Here is a 14,912-nt window from a genome sequence, read left to right as displayed (position 1 = left end):
TTGCTATAGGCCCAACATCGATTCTAATCCCCACGCAAATTTCTTTTGGGTACTCTCCTAATTATACACTTCTTATATGATTTTGGCCAAATGACTCAAAGATATAGAGAACAAAAATCACTAAAAATCCGGTTGAACCGGTTGGACCAGTCCGACCAGTCAGCCCAGTGAAAGTATCGAGTCAATGGCCGGTCCGATTTTCAAAACATTGGTTTAGGTAGTCTGGAGAGTCAGGATGACTTATGACCCATATATTCTTCACTGCTCACCACATAAAACCCTAGTGGGATAATCTATACCTGCATCCAAGAATCAACTATGGCGTCTGCTTCTTCCTTGCTTAGATGGAATCCGCCTTTCACACACACTCGAGGGCGTCAGATTCGTACCACTTGTTATTCTCAAAACCTCAACGCAAATCAAATTTGTTTCGTTTCCAAATCGCCGTCAAATACAAACAATCTGATTCGGGTCCTTGTCAGATATGTAAAAAATCAATTGACCAAATCGCGATTCAGATCAGGAAAACGTTAGATTCTCTGAAGAAACCCGCAATAGCCGCGGTTTTGCTTGGGCTGCTTTTGTTTTATGATCCTTATTCGGCCTTGGCTGCGTCCGGTGGCAGAATCGGCAGCAACTCCTTCTCATCAAGAAGTTCTTCTTCCTCTTCGAGAACATTGGATCCGAGTACGAGGTACTCGGCTCCATCAAGAAGTTCTTCTTCCTCTTCGAGAACATTGGATCCGAGTACGAGGTACTCGGCTCCGTACTATGGGCCGTCTCCGTTCAGTGGAGGTCTCTATGTTGGCCCTGCGGTTGGATTTGGATTCGGTGGGTTTTCGAGCTTCTCTCTGATTCTGGTTGGTTTTGCAGCCTTTATTGTGGTTTCTGGATTCCTGTCTGACCGTTCACAGGGTTCCACTTTAACCGATACTCAGAAAACCAGCGTCATTAAACTACAGGTCACCTCTCCATTCCTTGTTTTCGAACTATTTATCTACAGTAGAATGATCTAACACTTTACCTGAATAGAGAGCTTATGGCGTCACAATTTGTATATGTATCCTTTCAGGTGGGCTTGCTGGGTTTAGGGAGGACACATCCGAGGGTCTCACCTATGTTTTAACCGGTAACATGTACAAACAATGTTAGAAATGCATCTCTGACTAGATTACTTGTTTCACTATTTTTGCTTTCTGTCTGTTTACTGAATTTTGTTCAACTATATTGAAATCGAAACTGCCTAGGAAGTAGATGGCTTTTAAAACATTCGAGATTTATTTAACCTTGTAGTATTGCTATATTTAGTGAAAACTGTCATTCCGACTCATTACGGGCTATCTTTTTAACGTGAGTTAACATGCGTAATCTATGTAAAAAGCTTGAGTTCTCTATACGACTTCTCCCTAATAAATGCTTAAGTATAATTTACAGCTGCTGATGAAACCTGGTGACTGTATAATATATCATTTTTTCTTCTTTTCGGTTCTACAGAGGCAACATTAGCTTTGCTGAGGCACCCGGACTTTTGCATCTCTTGTTATTCATCAGTAAGTCCACTTGGTTCTACCATGATTGATATATTCACCAGTTTCTTCCTGGCTAGTAACTCTAGGAGCATTTAGTGAGCATGTATGCAGAACCTAACCATTCTATTTTGTATCATTTATTTTCAGGTTGATGTGAGACGGAGTATAGAAGATGGAGAGAAACGATTTAATCAGCTCTCTATTGAAGAACGGGGGAAATTCGATGAGGAGACGCTTGTTAACGTGAACAGCATAAAGAGACAGAGCTCAAAGATTCGGACAGCTAGCGGTTTCAGCAATGAATATATTGTGGTACACTTACAAATTCATAGTTAATTGCTTACTAGAATAGGGTAAATCGAATTTAGAAGGCTGTCCCTAGAGAAAGAGATGAATGGGTCCTGATAATAAAGTTAACCATGGTATGAAGCATGTGTTTGCACGTTAGATTGCCGTAACGTTGGTTTAAGAGGAAGCGTTGTACATGTTCAGGTAACCATCTTGGTAGCTGCAGAGGGCATTCATAAACTGCAGCCTATAAATGGAACTGCGGATCTAAAGGAAGCCTTACAAAAAATCGGGTTGATACCTAGAAACAAAATCATGGTAAGAGTGTATCTGTAAGTTTGAATAATCATGCGAACAAGTTTAGTCTTGCAAATGAATGGTGTAAAAAACAAATGTTGCAGGCAGTTGAAGTACTGTGGACACCGCAGAATGAGAAGGACACTTTGTCAGAAAGGGAGCTACATGAAGATTACCCACTCTTGAGGCCTTTGTAAATTTGACTCTCATAAACGAACCCTCCATACGTGGTATGGATTTGGAGAATTTATCTTACATATGTACTTGCCACCTTGTAAGATTCGTCTGCTCAAATTAATTATAACTAGGATAAGACCCGCGCCTTGCGCGGGGTGAGGTTTAAAAATAAATATATAAATTTTGGGTTTTGACGAAAGTAAAAATATTAGGGTGTCGGTTTGTTATATGAATATAACGAATTTTAAATTGTATATATAATCATTTATAAATAATGAAGAAGTAAATTGTAGATAGTATCGTAGATTTAACTTTATTTTTATTTTTCTATACTGATTTGGTTGTGTATGGTGAAGTCGTACAATTAAAACGCTTTTCCTCCTTCTTTTATTAACTCATCTTGAAAAACATATTAAATGTTTATATATAATATTTTTTGTTGATCAAAAATGTTTATATATAATTAACATAAAAATTATGCAAATTCAATCAGAATGTGGAAGTCATTCTTCTCGGTTTTACAAAATTAATGAAAATTGTTAACTTCGAATAACATTAAAGATCAATTTATAAATAGAAAAACTATTTGAACTCTAAACCTTACAATTCTAACTATGAAAGATATATAATAGCATTTTCTAACACTGAAATAACTATTTGAACTCTAAACCTAAATATGATTTTAGACCATAAACTCTAAAAACAAAATTCCACATTCTAAGTTTATATATAATTCCGATAACATAAGTAACAATGTTTTCGTTTACACAATAATATTTGTACAATGCATTGCTCGCTTAGAATAGGTTGATATGTATTTTGAAACCTTTTCAATAGGTTGATATGGAATTTTTTCCATGTTTGCGTATTATCTACTTTTACTTAGCTAATGTATCCTCTACTCTGATTTTAGTGAAAGTTTATATGCTTTTCATAGTTTGCATGACAATTATTTAGTGTCACTATAATAGGAAGAGGAATCTTTCTTAGTGCAAGCATAGAACTCTTAACTTATGTTGCCGTGTAAGTAGTAACAAAAGCTATAGGTTTACCAAACGGACTTATTTTGATCATTTCATAATCATGAGAATTTATTTTGCTCATGTGTAATCACCAAAAGATATCAATTTCATATATAAAGTGATTTTTGCAAAATGTAATCGAAAATGGTATATAGTTTTTACCATTAGCGTCTTTGTATTTGTATTAAATTTAAATACCATAGATCACTAAGTAAAGATTCTTTTTTGAACAAATATAATTAAAAACCACAAAGCAAGCCACCTTTTCATTAGTTGGATCCATAAAGATTTGCAGAACTCGAGTACACAATGAAACTAAAACGACGAAATAAAAAAGCGATGATTCCAAATACAAACGAAACATCTTAGCACATAGATAGTAAGAATTACACAACTCTTGGCCTACCAGAGGGTCGAATTTTGCAACCAACTCTCTTTTCACCGATGCGTGAATTTTATCACCCTGTTAACGTTTGAAAATATGCACCCCATTAAGATGAAGTTAAAAATATAAAACTTATATTACTTATAATCCGTATACTGAAACTTATACTTTAACATCGCAAAGTACCATTTCAATGGTTTCACCTCCAGCGGCTGAGTATTGTTTCCACAATCAGACTATTTTCACCTTGATCTTCCACATGGTTTTGAAAGGCTTAACATCGACAACCGAATTGAGAGACATACTTCCTAAGATAAGATAGTTTATTATTCTTTAGATAGTTTGAAAGATGAGTGGTATCGATAGGGAGGGGAAGGTATATATATTGCAATTGGGGTGGTCTAGGTTTTAGAATTATAATCAATAAATGAGTTTAGAGCCCAAATATATTTTTTTCCTTTTAGAAAGCCAAGTTAACATAAGTAAAACCTTGCTCTCGAAGTAAACGTGATGGACAAAATTTTATTAAATACAGTAAATGCGAAAATATTATATTTTTATGCATTGCTATAAAAATAAAGATTTAATACTTGTTTCCCAAGTTATTAGCAATATTAATTGACAATTTACATAAATAGAATCCCATATATATTAAACCGACACCTTCATCATGTACATTAGAAAAGGTGTCACACAATCGAAAAATTAAAATTATCTTTATTTAGATATAAACAAAAAAATTTAAACCTTGGTTTAATTGAATTTTGTATATCAATATATTTAAAATTAGACGACCTACTTAAACATATAATAAATCAAGTGGAAAACACAAAATTTTGCTGAATATAAATTTCAAATGGCATTAATAAACAGAAGAATTTGCATAAACAGAACATCATTCCGGACTATAACTTATCGAAGACTACCATGAACAAAAGCTTTATAACGAAACTCCATTTGCATAAACAGAACATCATTCGTAAACAGAACCTTTTTAACTAAATGTATAATATTCAGTTGCATAAACAGAACCTTTATAACGAAATGTAAAAAATAAATTTGCATAAACAGAATTTAAATCCGGACTATAACTTATCGAAGACTACCCTGAAGTTATATAAACTCATATGATCAATGAGTTTCCGGCGATGATAATATAAACTCTTATTATAGATTTATCATTTCAAATGATATTCTTAGGCTCTACAATATACAGGAGGCGTTCGATGATAATATATTGTCGGAAATATATATTATCGGAAATATAATGAATAATAAAAAAACAATGAAATCGCAATGAAAAAATATTACCGCGATATATAGTACATACAATCACGGTTGGTCGAATTATTATTAATACTATGGTTTTATCAAAGCTCCTCTAAGAGTGACACGTAGGATTTTTGGCCTCTTAGAAACTTGCCACGTAGGAAAGGGCATTTTTTAATTAATACAAAAATGAGGTTGTTATTTTTTAAAGTTTTCTCTTTTAATATATAGGGGATGTGATTTTTAAAAAATTGAACTATCTACTAGATTTGGTCACACTATATTTTTAATTATTATTAATCTTTGAACTACTTTAATCATAATATCTTTTGATATCTTTTCATTTAAAATTTAAATATATATATATATATATATTTTTTTTTTTTAATTTCGAAAAATCTTTTAAAAAGATCTTAACAAGATCTTAATTTTCAAAACTATATGTAAATATTTAACTAATTCTGTAATTAGTTTTGAAATATTATTATACATTAATATATTAAGTTGTTTTTATAAAATGAAAAATAAAATATTATATCTTATTTTTTCTATTATATAATCACAATCAATCATGTTAATTTTTTTATCATATTGAACTTAATATGATAAAACTAAATTAAACTGATTAAATTTTAAATTCTATTTCCATAAATAGAAAATATTTATTGTAAAAATATAATATGACCGAGCGGCTTAACATTAGCAGACTATATACTACATGTATAAAAATTAACATATCTTTCACTTTTGTAGATATAATAATATATTGTGTAAATGAATAAACATAGAAAATACTGCTAAAAATCCAGTTTTGAAAGACGGGTAAAAATTTAACAAGAATTAAATAAAAAATAACTAAATGCAAATACAATAAGATAAAAATATAATAAGAAGCGACAAATACGTACGACAGTTTAAACAGTTGATTATTTACAACATGCAAACTATGTATTATTGTATTTGAATTAGCTCTATAAATATTTAAATATATGATTAAAATTAAAAATGTATACTACTAATGATCTAAATAAATATATATACATATAAAATGAAAATAAAACCCGCACGGTTGTGCGGGTCGAGATCTAGTAATATATAAAATTAATAAATTATGCATTAAATTATAAAACGACACTTATTATAAAACAAAAAAAATTCTAAACAACAAAATATAAATTGAAACGGAGGTAGTAGATAAATATATTTTTATTTATTTATTTATTTTACATCATTATTTGTATATATTTTTAATTTAATCATATCTTTACATGTTTATATAAATATTACAAATGCTAAAGTTTATATGTCATAATTAATCAATTTTTTTAATTGTAACTTCTTACTATACATTTATCTAACAAATTTGTATTTGATTATTAAACGAATCAATATATGCATAAAACAACATATTTAAAATTAATATATATATTTTTGATTTATATTATTCTTATCCACGCTTCAAAGTTCTGAATTACTTTTTAGAATTTTTTCATGTTTATTCATTTTAGATAATACATTTTTGTATATAAAATTTTAAATATTTTAATTTATATACATGTATTATATAGTATAGTATGTTAACCCTTTTTTGCCAAATATTATATTCTTTTGATATAAATATTAATATTATGAAAAATAAAAATATTAATTTATTAATTTAATATAACTTTATCATATTTATTTCAGTATACAAATTATTTAATATGAAAGTTTATGATTAGAAAATAAACAAAATATATTTTGTTTTTTTTTTATAAAAAATAACTGAATACACATTATGCATAATAATATTTAGTTATTAGTTACGAATATATATAATTTTTTTAAAACTGAGATCTTGTAATATCTTTTACAATAAATTTGTTAGCAGTTTTAATATTTACCAAATTATTAATAGTTTTATAGCATTTTCAAATATAACAATTTTATAGTTTACATGCAGTAATTTTTTTTTTTTGTTTCAAATATTAGTGATATATCTCTTATTAAAACATGAACACTAATTAAAATATTACATTCTTTGATATTTACGATAAAATCCATTCAAATTAATATTAACTTAGATATTAATTTCCTTAAAATATACTTGTATTTTACGTTTTGATCATACATATATGTTAATCGAATTATTTGTATGATATAAATATTTGACTGAATAAATTTAATTTATGCTAATGACAAAAACTGGTATAATATCTATTACATTTTCAAAATTGCACAAGATAAAAGATATAAAACAATCACATTAATGAATAGTATATGAATATGGTTTATATAAAGATAAACTTGATTATATTTTTGTAAACGAAACAGTCATATACTTTTATTATAGAAATATGAAATAAAACCATCTATTATATTTAATAACATTTAAAATAGCAATTAAAATAGCAACTGAATGCACTTTTAAAATAACATTGTAGACCTTTTGTTCATATTGATGACATATTTTCAATCATGAGATACAAATACTAACAAATCTTAATTGTTAAAGATCAAAGATTTAATTGAAAAATATTATATAAATTTATATCACAAACTAATACAAAATTATACATGGCAGTAGTTTCCAAATATTATATAAATGTAACATGGGTTTAATATAATTACAAAATTAATTAGATACTTAAAATGTTTATTTTAATAAAAATAAAATATACATCTAGTCTATTATTAATTACAAAATTAATTAAATATTTAAAAGATTTGTAAAGTGAAAAACGAATTATAACATTAATATTTTAAATAAATACGAATATATATTTATATAGTAAATAAATAGATTTGAAAAGATTTTATTTGGATGTAATTAAGAGAAAATCTAGAAATATCTATTTATAATGTATTAAGGACACAAATATGTCTATGTATATCATTAATGAATGAATGAGCTGTGATTTCTATTAAGAGTCTGTTTTATTAAATATCACACATGGATGAGAAGTCATGACTTCTCTTTTAATATAAAAGATTGCAGTGTTTTGCCGGATATCCTACCAAACATACAAAATATTTAACGCGATAGGCGGATCAAATATATTAATTTCCTTTTATTATATAACCATTAAAACAAGGGGTTTTAACAAATATATTTCACTGTCAAACACAAAACTAATACATATCTTTTTGGATATTTCATTTGTTTTATTCATCTAAAAATTTTGAATTATTCACGAAAATACCATTATATTTTTTTTATTAAATGAATATTTTATTCTATCATCCTCGTATTTATCAAGTATTTATAATATTATCATTGACAATAATACACCAGCTATGAACAATTTATTTGAAGCTTTTAATGCACCTAAAAATCGATTTTTAATATTTAAATCTCATTTCTTATGCTCAGAAGTTATATCTCTCACTTCATCTCTACATTCATCCAAAAAAATCTAAAATTTTGATTCTAGACTTTATAAGGTTCAAACTCATGATTTTTGGTCATTAATAAGTGGATCTGTTTCCTGGTGAAGTTGTGTGTACTATGAGAAGCTAATCAAGTTATCTCACTCTTTGAAAGTATGAAATTGATTGTTTTCCAGATTTGTTTGTCAAAAGATTTATACGGAAGTCTTCTGATCAATGTGTTATTTTTTAATTGATTTTATGTGTGTTTTCCAAAGACGACTTCTTTCGAAGTTTTTCAACTTTTCTTTGTTAATGACAAAATACTGAAAATACTAGAGAATACTTCCCGGTAATCGTCTAGGATAAACATGTTAGTTTTTTAATTGATCAGATTGTGTCAGAAATTTTTCTATAGATGACTTACATAGAAGTCTTCGGTCAAAAAACTTCCCTGCAAGTCTTACGAACTCTCGGTGGAAGTCTTCCAGAATTTTATTACAAGATTCTGGTCAAACATTTGTTATCACAGAAGATTTCCGTGTAAGTCGTGTGCCAGAAGACTTACATGAAAGTCGTCTAATTAAAATTAAATACTTAAATTTTACTTTTCAATTGCAAAAGTAACCTGAAATTACTTACATGGAAGTCGTCTAGTTAAATGTGATATTTAAGTTTTATTTTTCTAGTGAAAGACTTCCATGTAAATCTTTTAGAAATGGTCAAATTTCTGATACAATTCGGTCAATTGCAAAACTAATCTCATTATCCTAGAAGACTTACCGGAAATATCTTGTATCTTCAAAACCAAAAGTAAGCCAATATTTAGAAAGGAAGACTTCCAAAAAATTATTTTGTAGACTTCTCCGAAATTCTTCTTTTGTAAATTTTCAATTGTAAAAATGACCTAAATAGAAGACCTTCTAGAAGTCTTCTGGCCGAGTTCTGTGGAAGTCTTCTACATAAAAGCTTAATAAATTTCATTTTCTCTAAAACTATAAAGATTTTTTAAAATTTTCTGATTAATTTATGTATATTAGTCGATATTAGGGATCCTGAATGAAATTCATAACTTTACTGGTTTTAATTATGAGGTTGCTAACATTCATGTTTATTAATGTTTTTAGCTAATCCAGGAAGACTTCCGTAGAGGTTTTCTACATTAATTTTTGTAAACTTGTTATGTAACTTTACGATATGTTTTTTAATTTTCAAAAGTGGTAAAAAATTTAAAGAATATCAAATCATATGGTTTAATGTGTCTTTTTAGATCAAAAATATACTTTTTAACTTTCATTAAATTTGAAATTACAATTTTCACTTAAATTTTTGATTTTCCGCTTAAATTTTAACTTTCCTCTTAACTTTTCCGCTTTAAATTTAAGTCTTCCGAGAAGTTTTCCGATAAGTCTTCCAAAAGTCTGTTACTGAAAGTGTTATATATTTGAACTTATGTAATGTTTGATCTTTTGTGAATTTGACTAAGTTTTTTTGAGAAATTTTCTTTCCTAGTTGTAATAAATTTGACTAACTTTTTGTGTTATTGTATTTTACCATTGAAGTTGTATCAATAAATTCAATAATTCCAACTAATTTTGGCAAGATAATATTATAGTCATAAACATATTTACAAAAAAAAATCATTAATATATCTTCAAATTTACAAAAGAATTCATAATTAAAATAGTACACACACAAATCACAAAACGGACCACAAAAAAATTATTATAGATCATTCTTTCACAAAGACAAGCTTGGATTCTACTTGATATGAGAGAAGACTTGTCAGAAGACTTGCAAGAAGTATTTTAACGCATTATATGTTTTTAGAGTTCTAAGAAGACTTCATAGAAGTCTTTCAAAATCTGACTCAGATATGAAAATCTGCAAATTTAAAAATGTTCAAATGACTTCAAAAGGAAAAAATAAGTAGAAGATGAGATAGAGATCTATCATTAAAAACACACAAAAATATATATCCAAAAAGTTTAGATTTACATTTAAAGGAGCGGAAGATCAAAACCATGTGATAAATAATTTGCAAAAATAAGATAAATTACTAAGAAAAACATGAGACAAAAAAATGAGAAACTCATATAAAGTTTGGTGCTTTCAAGTTCAAAGAAATTAGTGAGAGATTGGAGAGTTTTAGTTTGTGAAAAAGGTAAGAGTGTAGTTCTGAGAACAGGAGTGCCTGAACAGGAGTGCCTGAAGCCAGCATGTAGTTCTCCCTCACGGTTTCATCGATTAACTCCAGGGTCTCAGGTGAATCCAGAAAAATAGTAAAGCTATAGTCTTCATGGTTTGGTACAAAGTTCCACTGTTCTTCAGCGTTCTTTTTCCAGTCTCCACGCCATATGCGGAACACACGACCCATCCTGAAAAACAGAAAGAAACATGTATAAGTATATACCGGAGGATTCAATGCCTACAATTATTTGAAATATCTGGATTTAATGCTCGACAAAATAAATTCTGAGACCTAGCAACGATATCGCTTTTACACATTTAAAGCTGATAACTAAAGACAAAAAATCTTTTTTACCTTTGTTAAAAGCTTCTGCAGACTTTAATCGCACAATCTTTTCTCTTCAGTTAACTGAACTTCGTTTGCTTGTGAATGAGAAACCGTCTAAGACTCCTTTATACACGCCCACCGATTTCGTATAGATCTTCTCGTACAGGCGTGACAGGGAAATCTTTTGAAAGATTTCCTCTACATAACCGCCGTATGCGTCAGACTTATCCCCTAAACACTGTGGCTTTTGGTTTACCGATGCAATCGCTTCGTGTGTAAACGAAATCTATTTCTTATCGCCAAATCTTTTCAAATATCTCGTGTCAGACTCTAAAACCCTACGACCTAAAACACTAACTAGGGGAGGATGAAGCGTCGTGGGTAAATTCGTCTTTTTAGCTCCGATTTTGATGACGCGTCGGTTCGCTTTTCTCCTCTTTGGTATAATGCCAATTAACCAATCTTGTTTGGTTTTGTAGCTAAATTGCCCTATATATAATTCATTAAGGGTATCATCGACTTTGACCACTCTAACTTTTAACATGAGAGCTTAATTACGAAAAATCAGTTTTATATATATAATTAATTATATATAAAATTCATTAAAAGTAATATTGATTTTAACTACTTATTTATTATAAATTGTTTTTTTTATCATATTTTAATTTTTATAATTGAAAATATTTTAAGATAACAAAAAAATACATAAGAATTATCTTATTTTTAAAAAATTAATAATATTAATAAAAATTAATATTGATTTTAACCACTTAATTATTATAAATGGTTTTATATCTAATTTTTAAGTTTTATAATTGAAAAATATTTTAAGATAACAACACAATATATAACAATTATCTTATTTTTTTAAAAAATAAATAATATTATTAATAAATTTTGTTTTTGATTATATAATTGATTATATATATATATATATATATAATTCATTAAGTATCATTGACTTTGACCACTCTAACTTTTAGCGTGAGAGTTCGATTACGAAAATTCACTTCGCTATATATATTATAATCTTTATATATATCAAAATAATATACAAATATATAATTAAATTTAAATAAAAATCTCGGGCGTAATCCGGACCAATCTTTGTCGATTATAACTGATAGTTAAAAATTATTAAAAACTAAATGAAATTAGCAAAACAGCGTAGTGAGTTTAAAATCTAGTGCTTTTATGAAGCGATCAAAGCCTCAAAAAGAGTAAAAACTGAGACGATATGATACTAGTAGTTGCAGTGACACGTACACACTAGCTCCAAACCACAAACGAAAACAGGTCGAGGAAGAAAGGATAGAATCAATCAAAAACCCTTTCCGCTCGCGACACCACGTCGTTGGAGAAGAGAAGAGGACTATGCTTCTCATTCAACCTCCTCTGGTTTCATCCCGTTTTCATTCCCTCTATTTCATCACTCGTCCCCACCACTCTTTCTTCCAACCGCCCATTTCAGCCTTCTCTGCAACCGCCCCTTGTTCGCGATCATCATCATCTTCTACTCTGTTATTCTCAAAACCTCAACGCAAATCAAATTTGTTTCGTTTCCAAATCGCCGTCAAATACAAACAATCTGATTCGGGTCCTTGTCAGATATGTAAAAATTCAATTGACCAAATCGCGATTCAGATCAGGAAAACGTTAGATTCTCTGAAGAAACCCGCAATAGCCGCGGTTTTGCTTGGGCTGCTTTTGTTTTATGATCCTTATTCGGCCTTGGCTGCGTCCGGTGGCAGAATCGGCGGTAACTCCTTCTCATCAAGAAGTTCTTCTTCCTCTTCGAGAACATTGGATCCGAGTACGAGGTACTCGGCTCCATCAAGAAGTTCTTCTTCGTCTTCGAGAACATTGGATCCGAGTACGAGGTACTCGGCTCCGTACTATGGGCCGTCTCCGTTCAGTGGAGGTCTCTATGTTGGCCCTGCGGTTGGATTTGGATTCGGTGGGTTTTCGAGCTTCTCTCTGATTCTGGTTGGTTTTGCAGCCTTTATTGTGGTTTCTGGATTCCTCTCAGACCGTTCACAGGGTTCCACTTTAACCGATACTCAGAAAACTAGCGTCATTAAACTACAGGTCACCTCTCCATTCCATTCCTTGTTTTCCAACTATTTATCTACACTAGAATGATCGCACAATTTGTATATGTATCCTTTCAGGTGGGCTTGCTGGGTTTGGGGAGGACACTACAGCAAGATTTCAATCGTCTTGCTGAAAATGCTGATACATCCACATCCGAGGGTCTCACCTATGTTTTAACCGGTAACATGTACAAACAATGTTAGAAATGCATCTCTTGACTAGATTACTTGTGGCACTATTTTGCTTTCTGTCTGTTTGCTGAATTTTGTTCAACTATATTGAAATCGAAACTGCCTAGGAAGTAAAACATTCGAGATTTATTTAACCTTGTAGTATTGCTATATTTAGTGAAAACTGTCATTACGGGCTATCTTTTTAACATGCGTAACCTATGTAAAAAGCTTGAGTTCTCTATACGACTTCTCCCTAATAAATGCTTAAGTATAATTTACAGCTGCTGATGAAACCTGGTGACTGTATAATATATCATTTTTTCTTCATTTCGGTTCTACAGAGGCAACATTAGCTTTGCTGAGGCACCCGGACTATTGCATCTCTTGTTATTCATCAGTAAGTCCACTTGGTTCTCCCATGATTTATACATTCACCAGTTTTTTCCTGGCTAGTAACTCTAGGAGCATTTAGTGATCATGGATGCAGAACCTAACCATTCTATTTTGTATCATTTATTTTCAGGTTGATGTGAGACGGAGTATAGAAGATGGAGAGAAACGATTTAATCAGCTCTCTATTGAAGAACGGGGGAAATTCGATGAGGAGACGCTTGTTAACGTGAACAGCATAAAGAGACAAAGCTCAAAGATTCGGACAGCTAGCGGTTTCAGCAATGAATATATTGTGGTACACTTACAAATTCATAGTTAATTGCTTACTAGAATAGGGTAAGTCGAATTTAGAAAGCTGTCTCTAGAAAAGGAGATGAATGAGTCCTGATAATAAAGTTAACAATGGTATGAAGCATGTGTTTGCACGTTAGATTGCCGTAATGTTGGTTTAAGAGGAAGCGTTGTACATGTTCAGGTAACCATCTTGGTAGCTGCAGAGGGCATTCATAAACTGCAGCCTATAAATGGAACTGCGGATCTAAAGGAAGCCTTACAAAAAATTGGGTCGATACCTAGAAACAAAATCATGGTAAGAGTGTATCTGTAAGTTTGAATAATCATGCGAACAAGTTCAGTCTTGCAAATGAATGGTATAAAAAACAAATGTTGCAGGCAGTTGAAGTACTGTGGACACCGCAGAATGAGAAGGACACTTTGTCAGAAAGGGAGCTACTTGAAGATTACCCACTCTTGAGGCCTTTGTAAATTTGACTCTCATAAACGAACCCTCTGTACTTGGTATGGATTTGGAGAATTTATCTTACATATGTACTTGCCACCTTGTAAGATTCGTCTGCTCAAATTAATTATATTAATAAAAATTAATATTGATTTTAACTACTTAATTATTATAAATTGTTTTATATCTAATTTTTAAGTTTTATAATTGAAAACTATTTTAAGATAACAACACAATATATAACAATTATTTTATTTTTTAATAAATAAATAATATTATTAATAAATTTTGTTTTTGATTATATAATGAATTATATATGTATAATTCATTAAAGGTATCATTGACTTTGACCACTCTAACTTTTAACGTGTGAACTAGATTACGAAAAATCACTTCGCAAATAATATATACTAGATCTTGACCCGCGCTTTGGAAGCGCGGAATATTTTACAATGAAAAAATTCACTAATAACTTACCAAATATTTTGGTAATATTTAAAGAGTGTGTATTTAAAATATTTTTGCATTTAAATCAGTGTTTTTAAATTCAACCCGATTGTGATTATACCAGTTAATCCGGAGATCTGACAATTCAATTTAAGTTTTTAAAAAATTCATATCAAAAAAATCACTAAAACCCGAGACTAACCGATTGAACTGATGGATGACCGATATGTAAT

The 14,912-nt window shown here is 29.9% G+C and overlaps 1 protein-coding gene and 1 pseudogene across 1 annotated transcript; both read left to right on the top strand.

The window, feature by feature from the left end:
• Positions 1-303: 303 nt before the first annotated feature.
• LOC108852116 (uncharacterized) lies at positions 304-2,412 on the top strand (annotated as a pseudogene).
• A 9,650-nt stretch (positions 2,413-12,062) lies between these two features.
• On the top strand, positions 12,063-14,393 carry LOC108848500 (uncharacterized). Its single transcript, XM_018621886.2, has 6 exons — positions 12,063-12,921; positions 13,005-13,107; positions 13,442-13,497; positions 13,624-13,788; positions 13,969-14,082; positions 14,166-14,393. Exons 1-6 carry the CDS (start codon positions 12,208-12,210, stop codon positions 14,256-14,258), a joined length of 1,245 nt encoding a protein of 414 aa, XP_018477388.1. The 5' UTR covers positions 12,063-12,207; the 3' UTR covers positions 14,259-14,393.
• The last annotated feature ends 519 nt before the right edge of the window (positions 14,394-14,912 follow it).

This window comes from Raphanus sativus, chromosome 4, assembly GCF_000801105.2.
Source record: "Raphanus sativus cultivar WK10039 chromosome 4, ASM80110v3, whole genome shotgun sequence".
In the NCBI taxonomy this organism is placed as follows: Eukaryota; Viridiplantae; Streptophyta; class Magnoliopsida; order Brassicales; family Brassicaceae; genus Raphanus; species Raphanus sativus.
Note: the sequence above shows the minus strand (reverse complement) of the source record. Positions and strands in the feature narration are given on the sequence as shown.

Bases quoted from the DNA above. Each gene is read 5' to 3' on its own strand.
- LOC108848500 (XM_018621886.2), top strand. From the start codon at position 12,208: ATGCTTCTCATTCAACCTCCTCTGGTTTCATCCCGTTTTCATTCCCTC. The intron at 12,922-13,004 runs GTCACCTCTCCA...GTATCCTTTCAG, and splicing joins CTAGCGTCATTAAACTACAG to GTGGGCTTGCTGGGTTTGGG. The intron at 13,789-13,968 runs GTACACTTACAA...GTACATGTTCAG, and splicing joins TCAGCAATGAATATATTGTG to GTAACCATCTTGGTAGCTGC.